Here is a 21527-nt window from a genome sequence, read left to right as displayed (position 1 = left end):
CTCCACCAGGAGAGGACAGGATGGAGGTGCTGGGCCAGGGGAGAGTCCTGGGAGCAGAGGCAGCTCTCAGCTGCAGCCTGAGGCTGAGAGCCCCTGAGTCCCCCAGAGCAGCAGAGCCAGGCTGACAGCAGACAGGACGGCATGCAGGGCAGGCTGGGTGAGGGAGGAGGCCCAGTCCCTTCCCTGTGCAGCATCCCTGCAGTGAGACCTGCCTTGCCCACAGCCCAGCATTTGGAGAGAACAGTGGACACTGTCTTTAGTGAGGTGGGGTCACTGAGAGGGCAGGTGGAGTTGCTGACCTCCTGATGAGGTTCAGGAATTGACCTCCTGCCTAACTGAGTGAGCACAGCACACTAATAAGACATGTGGCTCCTCTCCTTGTTCCCTGTGGTGTTGACCATGAACTCCCTGCAAACACTGAGCCTGCAGCACCCACCTCCTGGTCCTGGGGTGGCTCAGGTAAGACCTGCTGGTCTCCATGTTTTCACCACCTGCAAATCCAGGTGAGCCCCTGAGTGAAGTTTCCAAGTCCTAGCAAATCACCTGATTAGAAAACTGTTCTTCCAGGTATCTAAGTAGGAGGAATCCTAAGATGACCCCACCTCCTGACCTGGGGATCCTGGAGCCCTCCATGTGACAGTCTTACCCTCCTCACCTGTGCCAGGTGTGAGGTCTTCAACACCTCACCTCTTCCAGGGCTTCAGTTTGCTTTCACCATTCAGCACAAAGTGTTCATGAAAATAAGAAAAATGTAGTGGATGTATGATGTGGCCATAAGGAAACCTCCTAAAATATATCAGTATTTGACAGCATTTTGTCACCTGACCAAAATTCTGAGAACACAGAGGAGGAAAAGCTTTCTTTGGGTCATGACTTAGGAGGTTGGAGTGCATGGTGGCAAGTCATTAGCTCTGGTCAGGGAGGGAGAACACCATGGCAGAAGGGCGTGGAGGAGGATACCAGCTCAGGACATGGCCACCAGGAAGCATGTGAACTGCACAGAGTGTCCCCCAAAGGCAAACCTCAGTGATCCAAGTATTCCAGCCCACCTCTCCTGCCTACAGTGGCTGCAAGTCAATCCATGTTAGTGGATTAATCCACTTTGGGTTTGAGCTCTGGTAATCTGGTCCTCTCTCCTTTGTCTCACACGTGAGCTTGTGGGCCACCTCATATGTGAACCATGACAGCGAATTCCTGGTCCTGGTAATCCTTCCACCTGGTCAGTTTCCAGGGATTTAATCTCCTCATTTCATATTGACATAAAGATCCCATTGAAATAACTGACTGTGTGAGAGGCTCATGTGCAGGGAGGGGCAAGTTGTGTCCAGGCTTTTGCTGTCCAGCAGCACCATGTCTGCCAAGCCCGTGGTCTGCATGTGGAGCGTGCAGAACGAACTTCCTGTGTCCACACAGACGCAGGGCACAGAGGATGAGAAGCTGTCATGGGCAGGACTATGTTGATGTGTTGGATGGAAGAAGAATTACCCAGGAACAGGGAGTGACTGTGGGGAGAGAATGTGGATGTGTCCTCCAGGGAAGGCCAGGCCTGAGGGAAAGGCAGCAGGTGTTCCTCCTGGAAGCTCACTGCAGAATAGAGCCAGCAACAGCGACAGCAGCCACATCTCCTGGGCCAGCTCCTGGGGTGCTCGAGCCTGAGGGTCGGAGCTTGCACATGAAACTGTGGGTCTCTGTGTGGTTGTGCAAAGTGGCCCAGATGTTCTGGGCCATCAATTAATCTCTGGCTAGCAATGCCAATAATTGCAAATTTAATGATTTCAAATTAATCTTTGAGGAAATATATTGTATGTTCAGGGACCTTTATGAATTTAGAATTTAGGGACATGAGACATGAAGATATTGCTCTCTGAATATTCATTTGAGGACTAAGGAATTCAAGGTTATGCCACCAACCCTTTTCAATCCATCCCAGTTAATCATTATTTTTTAAATTGATAAACATCTATTGAAGGCCCAGAGGCATAACTGTGGAGGCCTTTCTCAGGAAGTGTGTCACGTTTACAGAAAAATGAGAACCACAACTGGAAAAAATCCACTACCCAATCAGCAACTCCTTACTCCTGAGCGCCCTCTGCTGGCCACAGGTGCCTCCTGAGGGAGGTTTGAGTCTGGCTCACACTGAGGTCCCGAGTGACTCTGCACAGTATGAGTTGGCCATGTCCTTGGCTGCATTCTGCACTCCTCCTTGGAGGCACTGCAGTGTCCCTAGGGCCTCAGTCCTTTGAGGATGACCTTGTGGAGGCCTCTGCAGGGACTCCCTCCTGCAGGGCTCCTTTCCTGTCCTTGGGGTTTCTGTGTTTTCTGAGGACTGTGTCATGCTGCCATGCCCCACAGATCTTGGACTCTGTCCCTGTCACTGTGAGAAGCACATGGACACCATCTCTATGCATGCACTGGACCTCTGTAGGGGCAGCCACAGAGGCCCCCACTGCCCCTGGACACACTGAGCCACAGCTGCTGTGACTACATAATAAAACTAGTCATCTGTGGCAAGTAAGATCCAACACTAAGGTCCTGTGGTAGGTGAATGTTTCCCATGACAGTTGTTGGTGTCATGCACACTGTGCCCAGTCATACTGCCCTGTGAGGTGAACATCCAAGTCTGCAGAAGAGCCTCTCCAAGTCCTAAAGCTCAGGACAGCAGGAGAAGCCTTGCCTGTGCCCAGGACCAAGGGGACAAGCCCTATGGCAGGGGAGCAGGCACACTGGCTGGGCTCACCTTGGTGCTATGAAGCACAGAGCTGGACAGGCCATGACCTGAGCACCCAGGGCCCACTGGGAGAACCAGGGCATCCACGTTCTCCCTCACCTCTGAGTGGCCCAAGCTCAGGCAGGTTAGACATTAATTTCAGGGACCCATCCTCTGTATCTTGACGTACACCTGAAAGTTCGCTGTCAGACTGAACCATCAAAAATTTATTGCTTTTATCTGAAAAGCTGAGGACTTGTGCTTCAAATGTAAACCTGTAATCCAGTTACTTTCTAGATGTTTACAAAGGATGCTTGCTGTGTGTTTGCGTGTTCTTGAACCAAAACGTCCACACACTCAGCACATGTGAAATTTGCACTTTAGTTTACACGGCCAGGTCCCTGGAGGCTGCCTTAGTGGATGAGGGAGCTGCAGAGGCCCTGCTCTTCACCTGCCCATAGGCCTGGGTCAGTCTATGGCCACTGGTGCAGGACAGAGCACTGTGGAGGGAGGGAGGGCTCATCCTGCCCCACCACACAGAGCACATGGGTGACACGCAGGACCTCTGTGGAGGCCACTCTCAGTGGGGCCCCTTGTGCAGGTGCTGCCTCTGCCCCTGCCACACAAGCAGCTGTCAATCATCCTTCACCCCTGACAGGGGGCACCTGTGCTGCTGGAGCCACTGAGCCCCCAGACCTCAGCACAGTTTGGGAACTTCTGGGAAACAGGCCCCAGCAGTGGTGGGGACAGAGCAGAGCCAGCCTGGGCTCCACACCAGGCTCCACTGCACAGAGCCATGCAGGGACCCCACCAGGGTCCTGGGAAGCAGCTGGCTGGCTGCTCCCTTCAGCCTCCCTACCCAGCTGTGTGCTGGTCAGGGAGGAACTGTCCATCCACCTGCAGACACAGGACACAGCTGGCCATAAGTCCACACTTGTACAAGGGAGGGAAGAGCCTTGTGCCCTCCCTGAGTGGCAGGGCATGCTGAGAGCAGGGCCAGCTCTAAGGGCCACACACCTTTCCCAGGACCCCAGGTGGCATTGCACGAACCTGTAACCCCCTAACAAGGTCCCCAGGGCAGCTGAGCAGGCCCTGAGCAGCCACTGCACAGAGTCCCTGTGGAGGTGCAAAGCCAGCCCTGGGTGCTGAGAGCATCTCGCCCTTGTCCCCAGGTGCTGCCTGCCCTGTGCTGTCCTCTAATCTGACAGCCACCTCTGCACTCATGGGGCCTGCTGCACTGCTGACCTGGGCCTGCTGGGGGCCACCCCAGGCAGCCCTTGGGGACAGATGGGCTGCACCTCTGCTGCTCTGCCAGCAGCCCCTCAGCTGTCCAGGCTGCCAGAGTGGCCCCAGCACCATGCAGCCCCCAGGACTGGGAGGCCCAGCTGCTTCAGGAACACCTGACCAAGGTGCAGTGAATGCACTCCTCAGGTGGAAAGAAGAAGGAGCCCGTGGGACTCTTCAGCCACAATTTAGGAAAGAATTATTTATGTTATGGGTGACACAGAGGGGAGAGAATGAAAGACATAACACCTGCTCAACCAGGAGTTTCTGAGCCCTTAGGAATACAACTGGTCATGAGGCCACCTGTTTATACTTCCCCAATGACATGCAGGAGCAGATGCATGTATTTCCAGAACTGTGCACCCTGCCCAGCTGAACTTAGGAACAGCAGACAGCCTGAGCAGAGCAGGGACAGACACCCAGGTCACATCATGAGTCCAAACCCAGGAAAGACAAGGCCAAGGCAGATGGCTTCACCAGAGGAGCATATGAATTATTAAGGACAGACAATGCCACTCTAAGTGAATTAGGTAGGGTTAGTTTTATTCATGTAGTTGTTATCCACTTGGACAGGCCAAATGGGGATGCTGTAACAGAGAAGGGATTACCCACTGTAGAAAGGCAAGCTTGGGGATCAAGTAATACATCAGATAGTATCTACTGGGGACAGGGCCAGTGTGTATATGGGTTATGAGGCCAGAGAGTATCCACTGGGGACAGGACCAGCGTGGGGAAGGAGTAAGTGTTCAGATAATATTCACTGGGTACAGGCCAGCATGGGGTAACAGGTCAGGTGTCATCTACTGTGTACTTACCAGCACGGGGATGGAGGGACAGGTCAGATATTATCCACTGGGGACAGTCAAGTGTCAGATGGTGTGACAGCTCTGATATCAAGCTCTGTGGACAGGTTTATCTTGCAGAGGCAGCAATATGTTATATATTATCCACTTGAGATAGAGTGAGCATGGGGTGGGGTAACAGGTCACAAAGAATCAACTGGGATGAGAGAGTATGTGGATGGAGGAACCTGTCAGATTTTGTCCCCTGGTGTATGGGCCAACATAGAAATGGAGGAACAGGTGAGATATTATCCACTGGGACAGGTTCAACATGGGGATAAATTAACTTGTAATGCAGGGATTGGGCAGTTGTCTAGGAATCCCCTGAACCATCCTAGCAATGCCCAGGTGGTTATGCCCTTGTCCAGGGAAGGTCTGTGGGCATCTGCCAGGGCTGGCATCTCCTGGGCCTTATGATTTCATGGGAAAACAAGGACTTGAAGGATTTCCCAGGAGAGAAGCAACACTGGCTCTTCATGAAGAAGACGAAATGGTCAACTTTCCAGCAGAAGCTGTGACGGGCTGCACCCTACAGGGGCTGGTGTAGATGAAGAAAGCTTGGAGTGTGTGCACAGTGGGTCTTCAGCCAGGAAGACAATGGAGTGACAGCATTTGCTGGGAAACAGGTGGAACTGGGACCATGAAGCTGATGAAGGAGGCCAGACGCAGAAGCCAAGGGCCCATCTTCTCTCCCAATTGAGGAAGCTGGAGGAGAGGGAGAGGAGAGGAGGTGATGTGGACAGAGAAGGAGATCAGTGGGTCCAGGAAGGGCCTGCGGGTGGGCAGAGGGGTGAAGGGAGGAGAGCAGAAGGGAACTCACCATCTGTGCTGTGAGCTGATGTGAAGGAGCACAGTGAACTCCACCTTCATGAACATCCCTGAACCTCCAACTCAGACATGTGCAACACATAGAAGAAAGACCACAGAGCCCAGGAGGGGAGCAGGGAGGGAGAAGGGCAGGAAGGGGAAGGGCTGCCCACAGAAATGGGGTCCTGATCCAGGTCTGAATCACTATGGAAACCAACTCCAGTGCTCTGTTTCCCTCCAATGCACCCACAGTTATGAATACCACAGGAGAGAGTCAGAGGACACAGCCACAGCTGTGGGGCCAGCAGCCCTGCTCCTGCTTCATGGGCCAGAGGTCATGGTGAGGGCCTGGGCCTCTTCCAAGTGCTGAGGATGACCAGGAAGGAGGATGACCCTTGTCAACATGGACAAGTGATGGGGGTCCCTGCTGGCTCTATTTGGGGACCTGTTACTCTCTGTCCTTCTGATGTATTGACATGGATGGGGCCATGTGTGCCCTACGTCTGGCCTCCACTTAAGAGTGGAAGCAGGTAAGTCCTGTTCACTTCCCTGGCAGTTGTACAAATAGAAACAGCAAATTGGTTCAGGAGGATTGATTAGGAGTGAGGCTATGGCCACAGCACCAAGGAGAGGACTTGACTGACCCTAATGGCCCCTGGGGTCTGGAGTCCCCTAGACTGTGTCCTGATTGCCCTGGTGAGGGCTTCCACAGCAGAGAACTCTTGGCTGTGCTGGTCATGGTGGTGGCTGTTTTCTGGGCCAGAGTCCAGCAGGGCAGCAATGGAGGACATCTGAGTCACCCTTTCAGCAGCTCCTGGAACAAGGATCATCAGAGTCCCTCCCTGGATGCCCATCAAGTCACCCTCTGCCCCTCCCAGGACTGCTGTGGACAATTCAGGGCAGGGCCACCTGGAATCTTAGGCAGGACTTTGGCAGTCAGGCTCCTGTTCTCAGGTGCCAGGTCTGGGGTGGGCAGACCTTGGTGAGGACAGGGCTTACTGAGTGGGGTGGTCAGAGAGCCCCCTGCCACTCACTAGTGCTCAGCTGCTATGGTGAGCCAGCCTGGCTGGCTGTCCCCCTGCAGGAACCTCACCTGATCCTCAGGCCCTCACCTTCCAGTTACAAGCAGCAAAAGTGCCAGAGGACCAGTGCTGAGTCTCAGGGAGTCCTTGGGAACCAGAAGGATCATGAGCCTGAGGTTCACCAGGTGTCCTGGTGTCCTGGTCACCCACCCTGGACTGGCCCTAATGAGGAAATCCCAGTGATGTCCCTTCTCTGAGTTGATGGGAAAAGACTCATCTGTGTCCTCTGAGCTTCCTCAGCCTCTGACCCTGGTGAACACAGAGCAGTCACTTCAGCCTCAATGATGCTTCTGTGCATTTGATTCATGTGAAAATGCTCCTGCATCCAAGTGTGCAGTGCAGGGACCCCAGGGAATCAGAGTGGGAGAGTCCTGTCCTGAGCTGAGAGGAACAGTTTCCAGGATGTCTCACTTCAGTATGGTGGTGGCCTTGGGTTTGTCACATGCAGCCTTTACGAGGTTGAGGTCAGGCCGTTGGATGTCTAGCTTCTCCAGTCCTTTAAACATGAGGGGTGCTGGCCTCCTCAAATGCTTTTCCTGTACCTGTTGATGTGATGGTGTGACCCTTGTCCTCACCTCTGTTTATGTGGTGAACCACATATTGATATTACTAATCTGTATATTTTGAGCCAACCTCCCACCCTGTGGAGAAACCCACCTGATCATGGCCACCTTCTCATGTGTCCTTCAATGCTGTGTCCATATTCCTGTGCCCAGGAACCTCACCTCTATGTTCATCAATGTTATTGGTCTGAAATCTTCTTTCCTGAATGTGTTTTATTTGGCTTTGGGTCAGGGAGTAACTGACTTCACAGAATAATTGATTCAGTGTTTTCTCTTTTTACATTTCAAGAAATAATATAAGGAATTGTCTTATCTCTTCCTATCACTTCTTTAAAGTTCTCTTAGAGTCAACTGAGAATCTGCTTCTGGGCTTTTCACTCTTGGAAAGACTTTAATGGCTTTTAAACTTCATTGCTTGAAGTTTTTCTATTTAAATTTTTACATTATTTTGCTTCAATTTCAGCAAGTTTCATTATGTTTAGAATTTTTTAAATATATTCAAGTTTTTCTAGTTTACTGGAGGATTTTTTATATTTATTTATTTTTTAGTTATAGGTGAACACATATCTTTATTTTATTTTATTTTTTTAATGTGGTGCTGAGGATGGAACCCAGTGCCTCATGCATGCTACAGGAGCACTCTACCTCTGAGCCACCATCCCAGCACCTGCAGGATATTTTTAAAAAACAGTTTGCAATTTTTTTCTGCATTTCAGAAGAGCTTGTAGGCATATCTTCTGTTGCATCTAACTTTGTTAATTTTTAGCTTCTGTATTTTATGTTCTATAGTGTGCCAATGGTTTCTCCATCTTCTTTATGTTTTATAGGAACCATGTCCTTGTGTCTTTGATAGTGTGCATTGCATACACAGTCCCTACAATCTTCAGTCAGAGCAATCAGGCCAGAGAAGGAAATTAAAGGGTTACAGAGGAAAGATCAAAGTCTGAATAAGCTGCTTGCAGGCGGTGTGATCCAATGTCTAGAAGAACCAATATCTCCATCAGAATGCTTCTAGATCTGATAAAAAATAACTTTAGCAATGTAGGTAAACACATCATGCATCCATAAATAAACCACTTTCAAATACTTCTAAATCAGGTCTGCTGAGAAAGAAATCAAGAAAATGTTCCCATTCTAAATAACTTTAAAAGTAGTTGGAAAGAAATCAACAAAGGAGGTGAAAAATCTCTACAAAGGAAACAAAACTGAAGACCTTAGAAATGGAAAGAACTGCCAATTTCTGCTATTGTCAGAATGATTATTATCAAATGGCCAAACTACCAAAAATGTCACAGAGATTCAATGAAATCTCCAACAAATACCAAATACATTCTTCAAACAACCAGAAAAAAAGAATCCTGATATTTGTGTGGAGAAATTAAAAACACAAAATAGCCAAAGTAATTCTAAGCAGGAAGATTGAACCTGAAGTTTTGAAAATATCTGACCTCAAATGATTTGACAGAGCTGCAGTAACAAAACCAGCAGGCACTGACCACAAAGTAGACATGAAGACCAATGGAATAGAAGGTACAGAGACAAGCCAACATAAGTGCAGTTATTTGGCACTTGACAGAGTTTCCAAAATTTTGTTGGAGACATGACAGTGTTTCCAACCAACAGAGCTGAGAAAATTGAATATCCCAATATGAAAAAGGATACAATAGATCACTATCTTTCATCATACAAAAGTCATCTCAAAGTTGATCAGAAATTGAAGAATTAGACTAGGCACTCTGCAAGGGCTAGAATCAAATATTGCACCAACCCTCCTCTGTACTGACACAGACACCAACTTCCTCAACCAGGTTACTAAAGTGCAAGGATCAAAACAAGGAATCATTAAACAGCACAGTATCAAATTAAAGCCTTCAGCACAGTAATGGAATGTAGCCACAGTGTGAGGAGAGAACCTTGGGACCTCATTGTCACCTCCTCCCCAGATAGGGCACTAATATGAAGAACCCAAATCACTTAATGACCATACCAAATAGCCCAATAAATTAATGGGAAAGGCCTAAAGGGACATTCCTCAAGAGAGGAAATCTAAATGGCCAACAAATATAGGAGAACATTGTCAATAGTCCTAGAAATCAGGAAATGCAAATTGAAACTGCATTGCGAATTCATCTCAGTCCAATCAGAAGGCGATCATCAAGAACACAGATAATAACAAATGTCAGCAAAGATGTGGGAAAGAGGTGTACGGATGTGTTATTGCTGGGACTTCAAATTAGTGCTATTCTTCTAGAAAGCAGAATGGACATTTCATGAAGACCTGGAATGGAGCCATGATGTGATACAGTTACCCTCCTCGGTATTTATCCAAAAGACCCAAGATCAGCCCAGCACAGCTATCTAGCCACATCAGTGTTTATACCAGTGGGCCTGAAAACAGCCATATTACATAATTTTCCCAGATGTCCATCAACAGATGAGTGGATAAAGGGAAGGTGGTGTATACACAGAACAGTGTTTCACTCAGCCACAAGAAGAGTGGAAATATGGCATTTGATGGTCAATGGATGGAACTGGAGAATATCAAGTTTATTCAGCCAGATCAAGAGGGTGAAATGTCAAGTGTTTAATCTCAAATGCGAATTTCAGATCACTGAAGGGGAAAAGTCCTCGGAGGAGTCCCCTGGAAACAGAAGAGGGAGCAGGAGGAGAGGAAGGGGGTCAAGGGTGAGGTTGGGGGACAGAAATGGGACGAGCAGTGGAATGACACTGACGAAGCATTCCTGTGTCCTGTGTGAGGATGGCACAGTGGATGTCCCCTTTATGTGCTCTAAGAGGCACTAATGAAACCAAAGTATAGAAAAGATCTGTTGAAAAAAGAAAGGGAAAAAGGGTCAGGAGGGAAGGGAAAGGGAGATGGCAGGGGACAGAAATGGAGAAATTATGTCCCATGATTGTGTAGCTGTGTCCAATTGAAATGCAATATCATTTATAATTATGGTGCAACAATGAAAAAAGAAAGTACAAATTAACCCAAATTGTTCTCTTCAGAGACATAAGAGATTAGTAGCAAAAATATGTCCAGAGAGCTCTCCTAGAAAGCTGGTACATGGAGAGGAGAGGCCCCCAGAGGGAGGAAATCTGCCCCACCCCCTCTGCACCTGCTCCTGGGCTGACCTGAGCTCCCTGTGTGCTGAGCGCCCCCTGCTGGCCTTGGGCACCCTGCAGGGAGGTTTGTGTCTGGGCTCACACTGAGGTCCCCTCACTGTGTCTCTAGCACAGTAATAGGTGGCTGTGTCCTCAGTTCTCAGACTGCTCATTTGCAGGTACAGAGTGTTCTTGGAGTTGTCTCTGGAGATGGTGAATCGGTCTTTTACAGACGCAGCGTATGCTGTGCTGTAACTATTAGCTTTGTTTCTTATAAGAGCAACCCACTCCAGCCCCTTCCCTGGAGCCTGGCGGACCCAGTGCATGTAGTAATCACTGAAGGTGAATCCAGAGGCTGCACAGGAGAGTCGCAAAGAACCCCCAGGCTGCACCAGGCCTCCCCCAGACTCCACCAGCTGCACCTCACACTGGATACCTGCAAACACAGAGGCAGCCTGGTCAGGACACTGTCACTCATCCATTCTTCCTCTCACTCCTGTCCACTCACACACTCAGGGTCTCTGGTTCTCCATTCATTACCTTTGAAAACAGCCACCAGGAAAACCCAGCTGAGCACACTCTCCATGGTGAGCAGCTGTGTTCAGTCTTGATCACTGAGTGGGCTGAGCTGGGAGTCCAGGGCTGGGCTCCTGTGCAGAGCTGCAGGGTCAGGTGGGCTGGTTTTCATGAGCAGAGGGAGGCCCTATTTGCATGTGCTCCTGCTATATAGCAGCTCTGGGTGGAGGCCCAGGTAGAGCATCTCTGAGAGCCCAGGGTAGTGTCATAGGTAGCATGGTGGACTGAGGAGCATTTAGGAAGATAGAACTTCTTCTTTTTGATCTAATCATCCATTAACTTTATTCATTTTATACATGCACAAAATCACATGATGCACATATCTAGGTTAATTCTGAAGCCAGATTTAAGGATAGATAATTAGTGGAGCTAGGTAAATTGTGATGATGGACAATACACAGTATGATTTGAGTCTGGGAGATGGGAAACTGCTTCGGGGGGGGGGGGTTTACCATGTTAATGTCCCCAAAGCCCAGTCTGTAATGCTCACCTAAAAGAATTGTATCAACTGGATTTTTGTCTGTATTTCAGAGATGTTTGTTAAGATACCTTCTTTTTCTTCTCTACATCTATTTATTACAGTCTACATTCTTCTAGTTTGGTCAGTTTGAGGAGTGATCAACCTTGTCTATATTTTCAAAGAACCAATCCTTTGTTATATTGAATCAATGAAATTTTCATTTCTTATTTCATCCAATATTTCTCTAATGTTAACTGTTTCTTTTCTTCTACTGGTTTGGAAATTTGTTTTTTCCTGCTTTGCATGATCCTGAGATAAAATAATAGAATGTTTCTTTGGGATCTTTCTCTTTTGTTATGTAGGCATTTATCACTACGAATTGTTTTCTATGAAAATTCTTATTAGTGAAAGTGTCAGTTACCATTGACCATTTCTCCCCCACCCCCACATGGTGAACCACTAGAGAAACACACCCAGGAAGCATATAAAGCAGGGTTTATTTAAAACAGGGTGACATAGACTTCTTCAGGGACAGAGAAGGGCCCAAAGCTGGTATCCTGCTATCTCAGGAAGTGAGAGTTCTTGCATGTTTATGTGCCCTAGGTTTCCTTTGCTCCCCTGCTCTCTTCCCCTATCTCTCTCCTGCCTGCATACATGACTAGGCCCAGGAGAAGCTCAGGGGAATGACCAAAAGGTGATTAGCAGATGGGCCATAGGGCCAAGGTGGAGATGTCCAGCATGAAGGGGGCCCAGGATGCATTAACTAACACCTTTCACAACTCCCTGTAGGGAGGGACAATTCCTGGGACAGGTTGCCTTAGCAACCCAGTGGAGCAGGGCAGGTTATCCTGATCAGGGTGGAAGAAAGGCTCTGAAGGAATTAGCATTTCAATTCCTCCATTCTCTGGATGTGACCCTTGCCCCTCTGCCTGTCTAATTCTGGCTTCAGTATCACAATATCAGAATACTTCACATGACAAGGCCAACCCTACAGAGAATGGAGAAAGACAGAAGCATTTCCTCTAGAATCAAGAAAAAGGCAAGAATAGCCACTCTCACCATTCCTAGGCAGTACAGTTCTCAAGATTCTAACAAGAGCAATACGGCAAGAGAAATAAGCTAGGAGTTATAGATAGCCGAAGAAGTCAACCTCTGTGCGTTTGCTAATGGCATGATCACATACCTAGAATACCCAGACCCCTCACCAGAAGATCTCCAAAATTAAAAATTGGTATACTGAGGCCCTTGTCCCAGCTCTGCTGGCCACCAAGTAACTCTGAGCATATACCTTTCAAGTTGGTTTTCTCACCTGTACAACAAGGGGCTGCAGTTTATTTTCTAAGGCCCTTCATTAGTCTAACATCCTATGGATTCGTCTTTGCCTTCAGTGGTTTATGGTAAAACCTGTGAGCCACAATTTCACTATATAGAAGCTCCTTAGGGAGACCCTTCAATAGAGCAGAACACATGGCCCAGGATGTGAGGATGCTTTCACCTGTCATGTCCTGGGAACTAGGGAAACAGTCCTGGCAGAGGACAGAATGGCTCTGTTAACCCTGGTAATCTGTGCATATCTGTTTATCCAAGACCATGCTTGGAAGTCACTAGAATTTCCTTTTAATTCCTACTCAGCACAGCAGCTGGCAATGGCTGCCCTCTTGTATGAGAATCCTTTACTCATGATCCAAAGTTCTTGTGAACAAATAAAAGGCAGCTGCTGTTGGGCATTGTTGAGGCTTTAGGTGACAAGGTGGCACCCCATGAGTGTCCATGACAAGTGCAGAGTCTCTCCATGAGCAGGTGGTGGTAAGTCCAGGGCCAGCCTCCCTAAGTGTCTGGGGCCCTCAGATGCTGCCCCATGTGGATGGCTGCCTTTGTCCTCCTCAGCAGAGGTGGTGGGCTTTTGAGTGGTCAGCTTTGATGTTGCTGTGGGACAGAGGAGGCTGGTCACCCAGGCATTAGCAGGAAGCAGGTTTATTGGCTTCAGCCAGTTTCAGAAGGGGGCCTTTCACCACAGTCCATCAATCCCTCTGAATCCCGAGTTCAGAAAGTTTCAGGACTTTATATCCAGTGTGTAGGGGAGGGGCTTGGGGGCTCGCCATCTAAAGAAGTCCAGGCAGAAGCAGATTTTTCCAGAACAGTAGAACCCAGGCCTGTATGCAAAATCAAGGACACTCTGCAATATCAGTGCCCAGGACAGGGAGGGTCCCCTTCCCTTCCCTCCAGCCTGCTAGTTCACAGGACCTGACTAGTGTCCATGGAAAGGCAAAGCCTCTGTGAAGGCCCTGGGTTACTTTGTGATCACATCCTGCGTCTGCTCCTCACCTCAGCCTGAAAGCTCTGTGCAGAAGTTCTTGCTGATGGTCTAAGAACAGTCATGGGGAGGTCTCTGGAGAAACTTCATTAAGATTTTCTGTGGAGAGGGGATGGCACTACAATGTCACACTGCAGCTGAGAAGCCCTTCCCTCATGTGTCCTCACCTGGTGTGGAGAAGGGAGGACAGGAAAGGGTCGTGGTTCTAGGAAGTGGAAGGCACCTCCTCTGGGTGTCCTGACCTGAATTCTAGCTGACCCTGGCAGTTACCTCTGACCACCTCTAGACAGGGTCTGTCAGCTGCTCAGAGCTAGGGGGTCTCAGATTCCAGTGCTCCCTGAGGTCCAGGTCAGCTCTTAAGAACCAGGAGGTATGGTCTACTCTGAGATGATAAGTGAGCTACAGAGCTACCTATAATCAGGTCAGGATGAGGGTGATTCATCAAGTGTCACAGAGAAGAAAGTATCTGGCCAGGTCATCTTTTCATAAGTGCATGCAGTTATTTTGAGGACCTGCTGCCCAGTCCAAACCTCCTGGGCTTGTCATGAGGAGGAAAGAGGAAAGTTCAAAGGACACACAAGACTAGGTGGGCAGCTTCTAGGAGTCATGGAGGGTCAATTCCTTTGGGGTGGACAAGCACATCATCCCTGTCTTTCTCAACCACCTGAAGACCTGAGCCCACTTCAGACCTGGTGAGGGTGTGTGAGCCTGTTGAGCAGTGACCAGGCCTGGTGCCCAGCTTCAGGGGGAGCCAGTGTGTGGTGGTGTCTCTTGTTCTGTGATCATGGCCCCCAGGTGTGCACTTCTCCCCTCCCACCCCATCCTCCCTTCTCTGTTCTGGAGGCTGTTAGGAAACTCCATTTCCCACGTCCTCCCCATCTGAGCTGCTGCCAGGGAGGCCCTATGACACCACATACTTTCTAGAATCTCAAAGCTGGTACTGGCATTTGGTTCATCTTCTTTCTCTTTTTCATAATATTGATCCCACTCAGGGTGGCGTGACCACCTGCCACACCACGATCTCCAGGTATGTGACTGAGCATCAGCTGGGTGTTTCTTTGAGCTCATGGCATCCCGTGACCACAGATGCCCTCCATGTAGGAAGCTCACCCTACAGGGCCTGGCTGGGCAGCTGCAGTCAGAGGAGAGCTGCAGAGGACACAATCCTGAGGCCCAGTTTCCACTCTTGCCTGAGTGTGTCAGGGTGGCCATGCAGACAGCCTGCCCAGCACCACTCAGGTCCATTCCACGTTCTCACCTGCCTTTCCCCAGAGAGCTCACCCTGCCCACGGCTTCCCTTCTGCCCCTCTGCCCACAGCCATGATGTCACAGCCAACTGCAGGACAGGGTGATGGCCCAGGTCCCAGCAGGTCTGCCAGGACTGCACCTGGGAGAAGTAAACAGCAGACACAGAGACATGGCAGGATGGACTGATGGTGACTAACAATGAATGAAGGAGCAGAGCCAGGGCGGGGGACCTCAAGATGGTCCTGCAACACATGCAGAGGAGAACTGATGGGAAACCACCTTAGGAGGCCAGACACAGGCTGGTCCAAAACCCAGATGAGCACAGTGAGGCCAACTGCAATCCAACAGCCATGATGAACTAGGGGCTGGAACTCTGCAGAGAAGTCCTGGCAGCCTGGAGCTGAACGGCAGGGCACAGTGAGAGAGCCAAAACTTGACAGGGGCCACCTGCCTGGGTGTAGGGACAGCTAAAGGAGCAGCCCACTGTGGTTCCCTCCTCATCACAGCAGAGGCCAATGTCACAAGAGCATCTCAACTAACCTAGAGTATACCACTGGGTGAAATTCAGTGCCACAGTCCGGCTGCAGCAAAATAACCGGGGGGTGATGAACAACTTGTGTAGATTGATACAATAGGAGTAGGAGCCGTTTATTGTAGGACAGAAGCGGTATTTATACATTCCACATTGCTTATCTTAATTAACGTAAACTAGATACAGCAGTCAATCAATAAGGAATCTCCACACTTAATGGCTTGCTGGCATAACTTCACAAACCACTCCCTCTGGCAAAATGCCAGGCGCCATCCTGACTTGTTTACACACTCTAACAATTCAGCACTTTCCATGATGAAAGGAACCAGCAAGTTACTCAGAGTAAGAACAGCACCTTGAGGCTAAGTGGGAGGCCATGGGGCTTCGTCCAGCTGGACTGTGTACTAGGGCTGCCCAGAGCCCTCACCCCTGTCCCCTACAGTGACCCTGAGGACAGAATTGGAGCACTGGGTTTAATGTCAGGCCTGCTGGCCTTCAGTCCCCTTCAACATGTCTCTGTCTTTTTCCTTCTCAATGGGAGTACTCACCCCTGCCACAGGACTTGGGAGTATGGGACCCCAATTTGATTTTAAGGCACATGGTAGAGAGTTCCCTGAATCTTGCAGAATCTTGTAGTGGTCAGACACGCCGACCTCTGCTCCTGCCTCCCCAGGTTGTGCAGCTGGTTTTCACAAACTAAAACCAAAGGCCTGGGGTGTTGCTATTGTAGAGCAGGCTCCATTGTGCACAGGGCCCTGGGGTCCACCTGGACTGCTGGGCTCTGCTGAAGGATTTGTGACTTTAGGGACTCTAGGATGAGGCCTTAATGTGCTCTGCCTTATGAGATGGATGTGAAAGCTTTGTGTTCAGGGATAGAATGACTAGTGTGCATAATTGTCCTCCAAAAATAACATGTGCTAAGGTTGTTCTGCAGCTCAGTGGGATTTTGGGGAGTGAGGGATCCCTTAGGACATGGGGAATTGTAAAATTTATGTCAATCACTGTGGACATGCCCTGCAAGTGGGTGGTCAGACCCCATCTCTTCTCCCCTCCCTTTTGATTCCTAGAAACAGTGAGTGGCTGTCTCCACAGTGGGCTCTCTGCATTGCCACTGGCAGTGGACTCCTCTCTTCATGGACTAGAGCATTGAAAGTCAGGAGCAAAGGAAAGCTCCTCTTCGAGTATTGATGGCCTCAGGCATTTGGCACAGGGGTGCACAGCTGAGGAACCCAATTTAGGTTACAGTGCTAGGAGAAAAGGCCAGGCCTGAAGGACAGCCTCTTCCTGGCCTCATTCTCCTGTCCATGTAAGAAGCTGGCCTCACAGGGGCAGAGCTGGACAGTGGCTGTGGTGGTGAGGAAGGTCAGGAGAGGGAGGGGCTGAGACAAGAGGCACATGGCCATGGCTGACACAGGAGCACTTGTCTGTCCTCACCCAGAGGGTGACTGTGGGTAGCACGCTCACCCGGCAGACCCAGAAGAGCCATCAGGAGGGATCAGGAGGGCTCTCCTCCCAGGAGGGAGAGTGTTGGGTGATGGGTGGACCACGTGTCCTGAGCTGACCAACAGGCCATGCTCAGGCACCTGAACCTCTGCTCCTGCCTCCCCAGCATGTGCATCTGGTTTTTACAATCTAAAATGGCAGGCCTGGGGTATGGCCACAGTTAGAGCAGGCTGCAGCATGCATAGGGCCCAGGGGTCCACAGGGAATCACAAATATCCTAAAGTCATTTGATTATGATGTTGAGATCTGCAAGGAAAATGCCCCCAGGTCCCAGGATCAGGAAGTTAGCAGAAGCTGGAGGTGGAAACTGAGAGACAGAAGCCAACAGAAATGCAGCACAGGGAAGCACCCGATGGGCCCAGTGAGTATCAGGTGCACCAGGACAGGGAGCAGGTCCCCAGCAGTTTCCACTCAGCCACCGAGAATCAGCCAGTGACCGTGTCCCTGGGGGTTACCTGAACACATTCAAGGAGGAGAATCCACAAGCCCAGCAGAGGAGAGCTGAGGAGGAGCTGCTCAGGCAGCACAGACTGGACTCAGCTCACACAGGCTGGTCCTGAGGTGGGCACACTAAACTTCCAAGGATGTGGATCCAGCCCTGGGAATGAGTAAGTGTTGGTCTGTGCCAGCTCTGGTCTGGAGATCAACACCCAACTGCCGACATGGCAGCTCCCATGGGGCTAACTGCCGGCAAACAGGGTGCCTGAATGTGGAGGTGGGTCTTCCCCACCCTGATTCCAGAAGATTCACTGGGTAGCCCTGGAGCACAGGCAGAACTAGAGTACTGGGAGCAATGTCCCCTAAGGTCCCAGTACTCTAATTCTACCAGCTATAGGGCCATCTTGGAGGGCTGCAGGCAAGAGAGCTCACCCTGTGCAGCATGTCCTGAGACCAGCAAAGACATGGGGTGGGACAGCCTGAGGCTTGGGCACAGGACCTCCCTTCATTGTGCAGAGCAGTTGGGACATGGAGTCTAAGCATCCTTTCATTAACTCATTAACATGGTTGTTGAAGCACGTTTCATGATCACCATTTTGTCCCTTGTATATGTGTATATGTGGAAAATATGCTGTCCACAGAGGAAGAAGGTAATTTAGCCAAGAAGAATGGCATCCTGTCCCTTCTGGCCCTGGACATGACCATGGAGCACATGGACCTAGCTGAAATGGGTCAGGCAGAAGGATACCATCACCACACCATCCCTCATGTGGGGAAGCTACTGCATCAGGTCCTGGAAAGAGAGAGGACAGTGGTCCTGGAGATGGGAAGGTGCAGGGAGGGCGAGGGTGAGGGTGGGTGGTGAGGGCCATGTGCAGAGAGGGCCTTGTCCTGGGGCTCTGCAGCTCACAGGGCACCTGTGGCCCACAGCCAGGCTGTGCTTCACAGTGACTGGGGCAGAGCAGCTGGTGGGCTCCCCACACCCAGGAGGGACAGGTAATGGACAGCTGGGTGTGCACAGCCTGGGATCTACCATGGCTCCTGGCACCCCTGTGTCAGGGTGCTGTCCTCTGCCTCAGAACATCTAGGTTTCCCTGAAAGTATGGAAGTACAGCTGGAATGGCCAGCTGTGTGTCTGATTGTGTGGGCTCTCTCTCATCCAACTAGGAGGTCCACAGACCAGGGTAGAGGAGAGTGACTCCTGCAGATTCAGGAGACCAAGCAGGAAGCTGGTCTGATTTTTTTGTGCAGTTACTTTGTATATATACTCAGGCATTACCTTAGCAGACTACAGGCATCCAGCAATGCAGTTTCTGCTAACTGTCCTTGCAGCACACATGGTCTCAATCCCGGGGCTATGTCTATGGGGTGAGTGGCCTGCTGCTCATATGCCTAGCACAAGGGGAGTGGCCTGCCACTCAGACACACTTAACATATACCATGTATGCAGTACTCTATGCACCTGTCCCCACATCTCACCCCTCTGACTGTGTCACAAGGACTTCAGCCAGCATTGATGTTTTTTCATTTGGTTGTCCTTACATGGTTACATAAACATCTCATAACACAAGAAAAAATTGTCACTATTATAAACAGTAGGGCCAGGGTAATAGCATTATAAGGATTAGTTAATTTGGCTATCAGGTTTTCAAATGATCAGTTAATCCCTGGAAGAAAGAAGAGGTTGTAAAACTAGACACCTTAGTCTCACTGATTTTGATAACGTCTTGGTAAGGTTTTGCATAGTCATAACACAGTTAGCATCCCAAGTGCCCTTAATATACTGAGAAAAACTGGAGAAGTATAAGGTTACTTTTTAAGATACAGCATATTGGGTGACACAAATACCATGAAACTCAGGGTCACAGTGAGCCTTGCAACATAAACAGAATATCTAGTTGTTTCTGGTGGAGGTCTCTTTCTTGATGAATGAATAAAATCGCACCTCAGGACATTTTATTTGAGTCATTTTGAGTTACAAAGGCTTCTGCTGTGGCAGTAGACACATTGCTCACAGTCTGAGCAGTCTGGATACTCTTAGTGAGTGAAGCAGTGGCAGTGGCTGTGGCGGTGATGGTGGCTACCAGGTCGATAATTCCAGCAATGATGAGGCTAATTGCACACCTTGTCTGGTGCAGGATCTCATTCAGAAGACTCTTTATCTCCCTGTCCCAAGGTCTCTTCCATCTCTTGACAGGTTCCCTGGAAGCCAGATTGCTGGGGGCAGTTTAAGGGTAAAAAAATACATTTAGCTTTCCTAGCAGGGGTTAGACAATTTGTGAGCCAGCAGGATGTGGTGACTGCACAAGGGACCTCTGTATGAATGCTATTTATGCCATCAGTATCATTGATTATTAGCACAGCAAAGGGTGGTGTAACACAAGCTTGTGCCTAGTGGGTATGGGCATAATTTGGAACAAAGGCAAATCCATGGTCAGGGTCTTGACTCAATATCGACCCATTCATCCAGCCAGCTGCTTCCCATTTGATGGGCCTATCAGCCAGAAATATTGATGTAATATCCATCATCCATACTGATTTCCTGCATACCGGTTGGTAATGGCTCGTCCTGTGTAGCAGGTACTGCAGTGGCCCATGTGGTTTTGGGGCACATCAGTTACATTCCAGGGAGCTGTGCCCACCTAGGCACATAGGTGTTATTCTTCTCCAGAGAAATTCCTCTTATCAAGGAGATAAGATATGGCAGTGACACATTATTCCATGGGATGATGTCATTATCTGAGGGGGGCTTTCCCAAAAGCATTGTTGGGCATGTTGGCAGCAAGGGTTTCTTGCATTACCATGGGGGAGTCTGTGGCTATAGGTAGTATTAACTATACCTCTAAGGTCAGTGAGAGAGAGCCCAACATAGGACTTATAGTCATCTACAATAGTTTCATTGGCAAGAGCAAAACAGAGTGGACTGTCTGGATTATAGGTTTCGTTGTCTACTAAATAAACAAATAGGCAGAGCGGGTATAGAATGCTGGCATTCTAGGGTACGGTTACCTCCTGGATGGATAAATCAGGATCAATAAGGTTGGAATTATTGGAAAAGAGCTTGGGTAAAGCCTGTCCCAATTAACAATAGGCAGAAGGGGTGGTCTAGTGGTCAGTGCCCAATTTACCTGACGGGGGCTTCACTGTTAGCAGTGAGCATTGCACACAGTAGGACCACCATCATAGGCCCAGGAATGGGGTTGCCACCAGGCAAAGGGGCCAATCTGGTGGCTTGGTCAACAGGACCTTTAAGATCACCCCAGTTACTTACGTGAGGTCTGCTTGTGGTGTTGAGGTCTTTTCCTGTGAGGTTTTTCCTCCAGAGTTAGTTCCTTCGTCTCCTTGGTTGGTGGTTCTGGGTGTCCAGGGCTTGACTTTTTGGCAGGCACCAGCTGGGGTGAGGCTTCTGTTAACATATGCAAACCCTCTACCCGTGGTTAGGAGGGACCCCAGACCATCCCATGTACTTGTTATGGGATCCCTCCATGAGACCATAGGTAGAGGGAGGGCCCCATGAGGGGGCCCCATGTTTTTAGGCTTCTGTGTCTGTAGAACATTTTGACATTGAAAGAAAATTTGAAGCAAGTAAGGTTATTTTCAAGGCATCATGAGGGGACTTGGTATAGCTTCCCCCTCTGTTTTTAGCATGGTCTTTAATTACTTGTGTGTTCTTTCTATGATGCCTTGAGCTTAAGGGTTGTAGGGGATCCCAGTTAAGTGCTCTATATGCCAATCATTGCAAACTGCCTGAAATGCCTTGCTAGTACAGGCTGGCCCATTGTCAGCTCTAATACAAATGGAAACATTTGTGATTCCAAAACATTGAAGTAGATGGATTATGACCCTTTTTTTGGTTTCTGCTGTGGAGGCTGAGGCCATTACACAGCCTGAATAGATATCAGTGATTATACAAATATATTTTAAATTTTCAAAAGGTGCATAATGAGTGACATCCATTTGCCATAAACATTATATGTTAACCCTCAGGGATTCACTCCAGCAGGTTGTAAAGGGCCAATGGGGAGAAAAGGTGCACATTTTTTACAGTCTCTGTCCCAGCTGGAAC

General features: G+C 49.3%; 1 gene segment (V, D, J or C); it reads right to left on the bottom strand.

Moving 5' to 3' along the window:
• Positions 1-1008: 1008 nt before the first annotated feature.
• On the bottom strand, positions 1009-11038 carry LOC125614672. The segment is given in 3 exon segments: positions 1009-1058; positions 10524-10826; positions 10931-11038. Coding segments are annotated over 3 exon segments (384 nt in total).
• Between the last annotated feature and the right edge of the window lie 10489 nt (positions 11039-21527).

This window comes from Marmota marmota, unplaced genomic scaffold (genome assembly GCF_001458135.2).
Source record: "Marmota marmota marmota unplaced genomic scaffold, marMar, whole genome shotgun sequence".
Taxonomy (NCBI): Eukaryota; Metazoa; Chordata; class Mammalia; order Rodentia; family Sciuridae; genus Marmota; species Marmota marmota.
The sequence above is the reverse complement of the archived record's forward strand: the minus strand, read 5'-3'. Positions and strand labels throughout refer to the sequence as shown.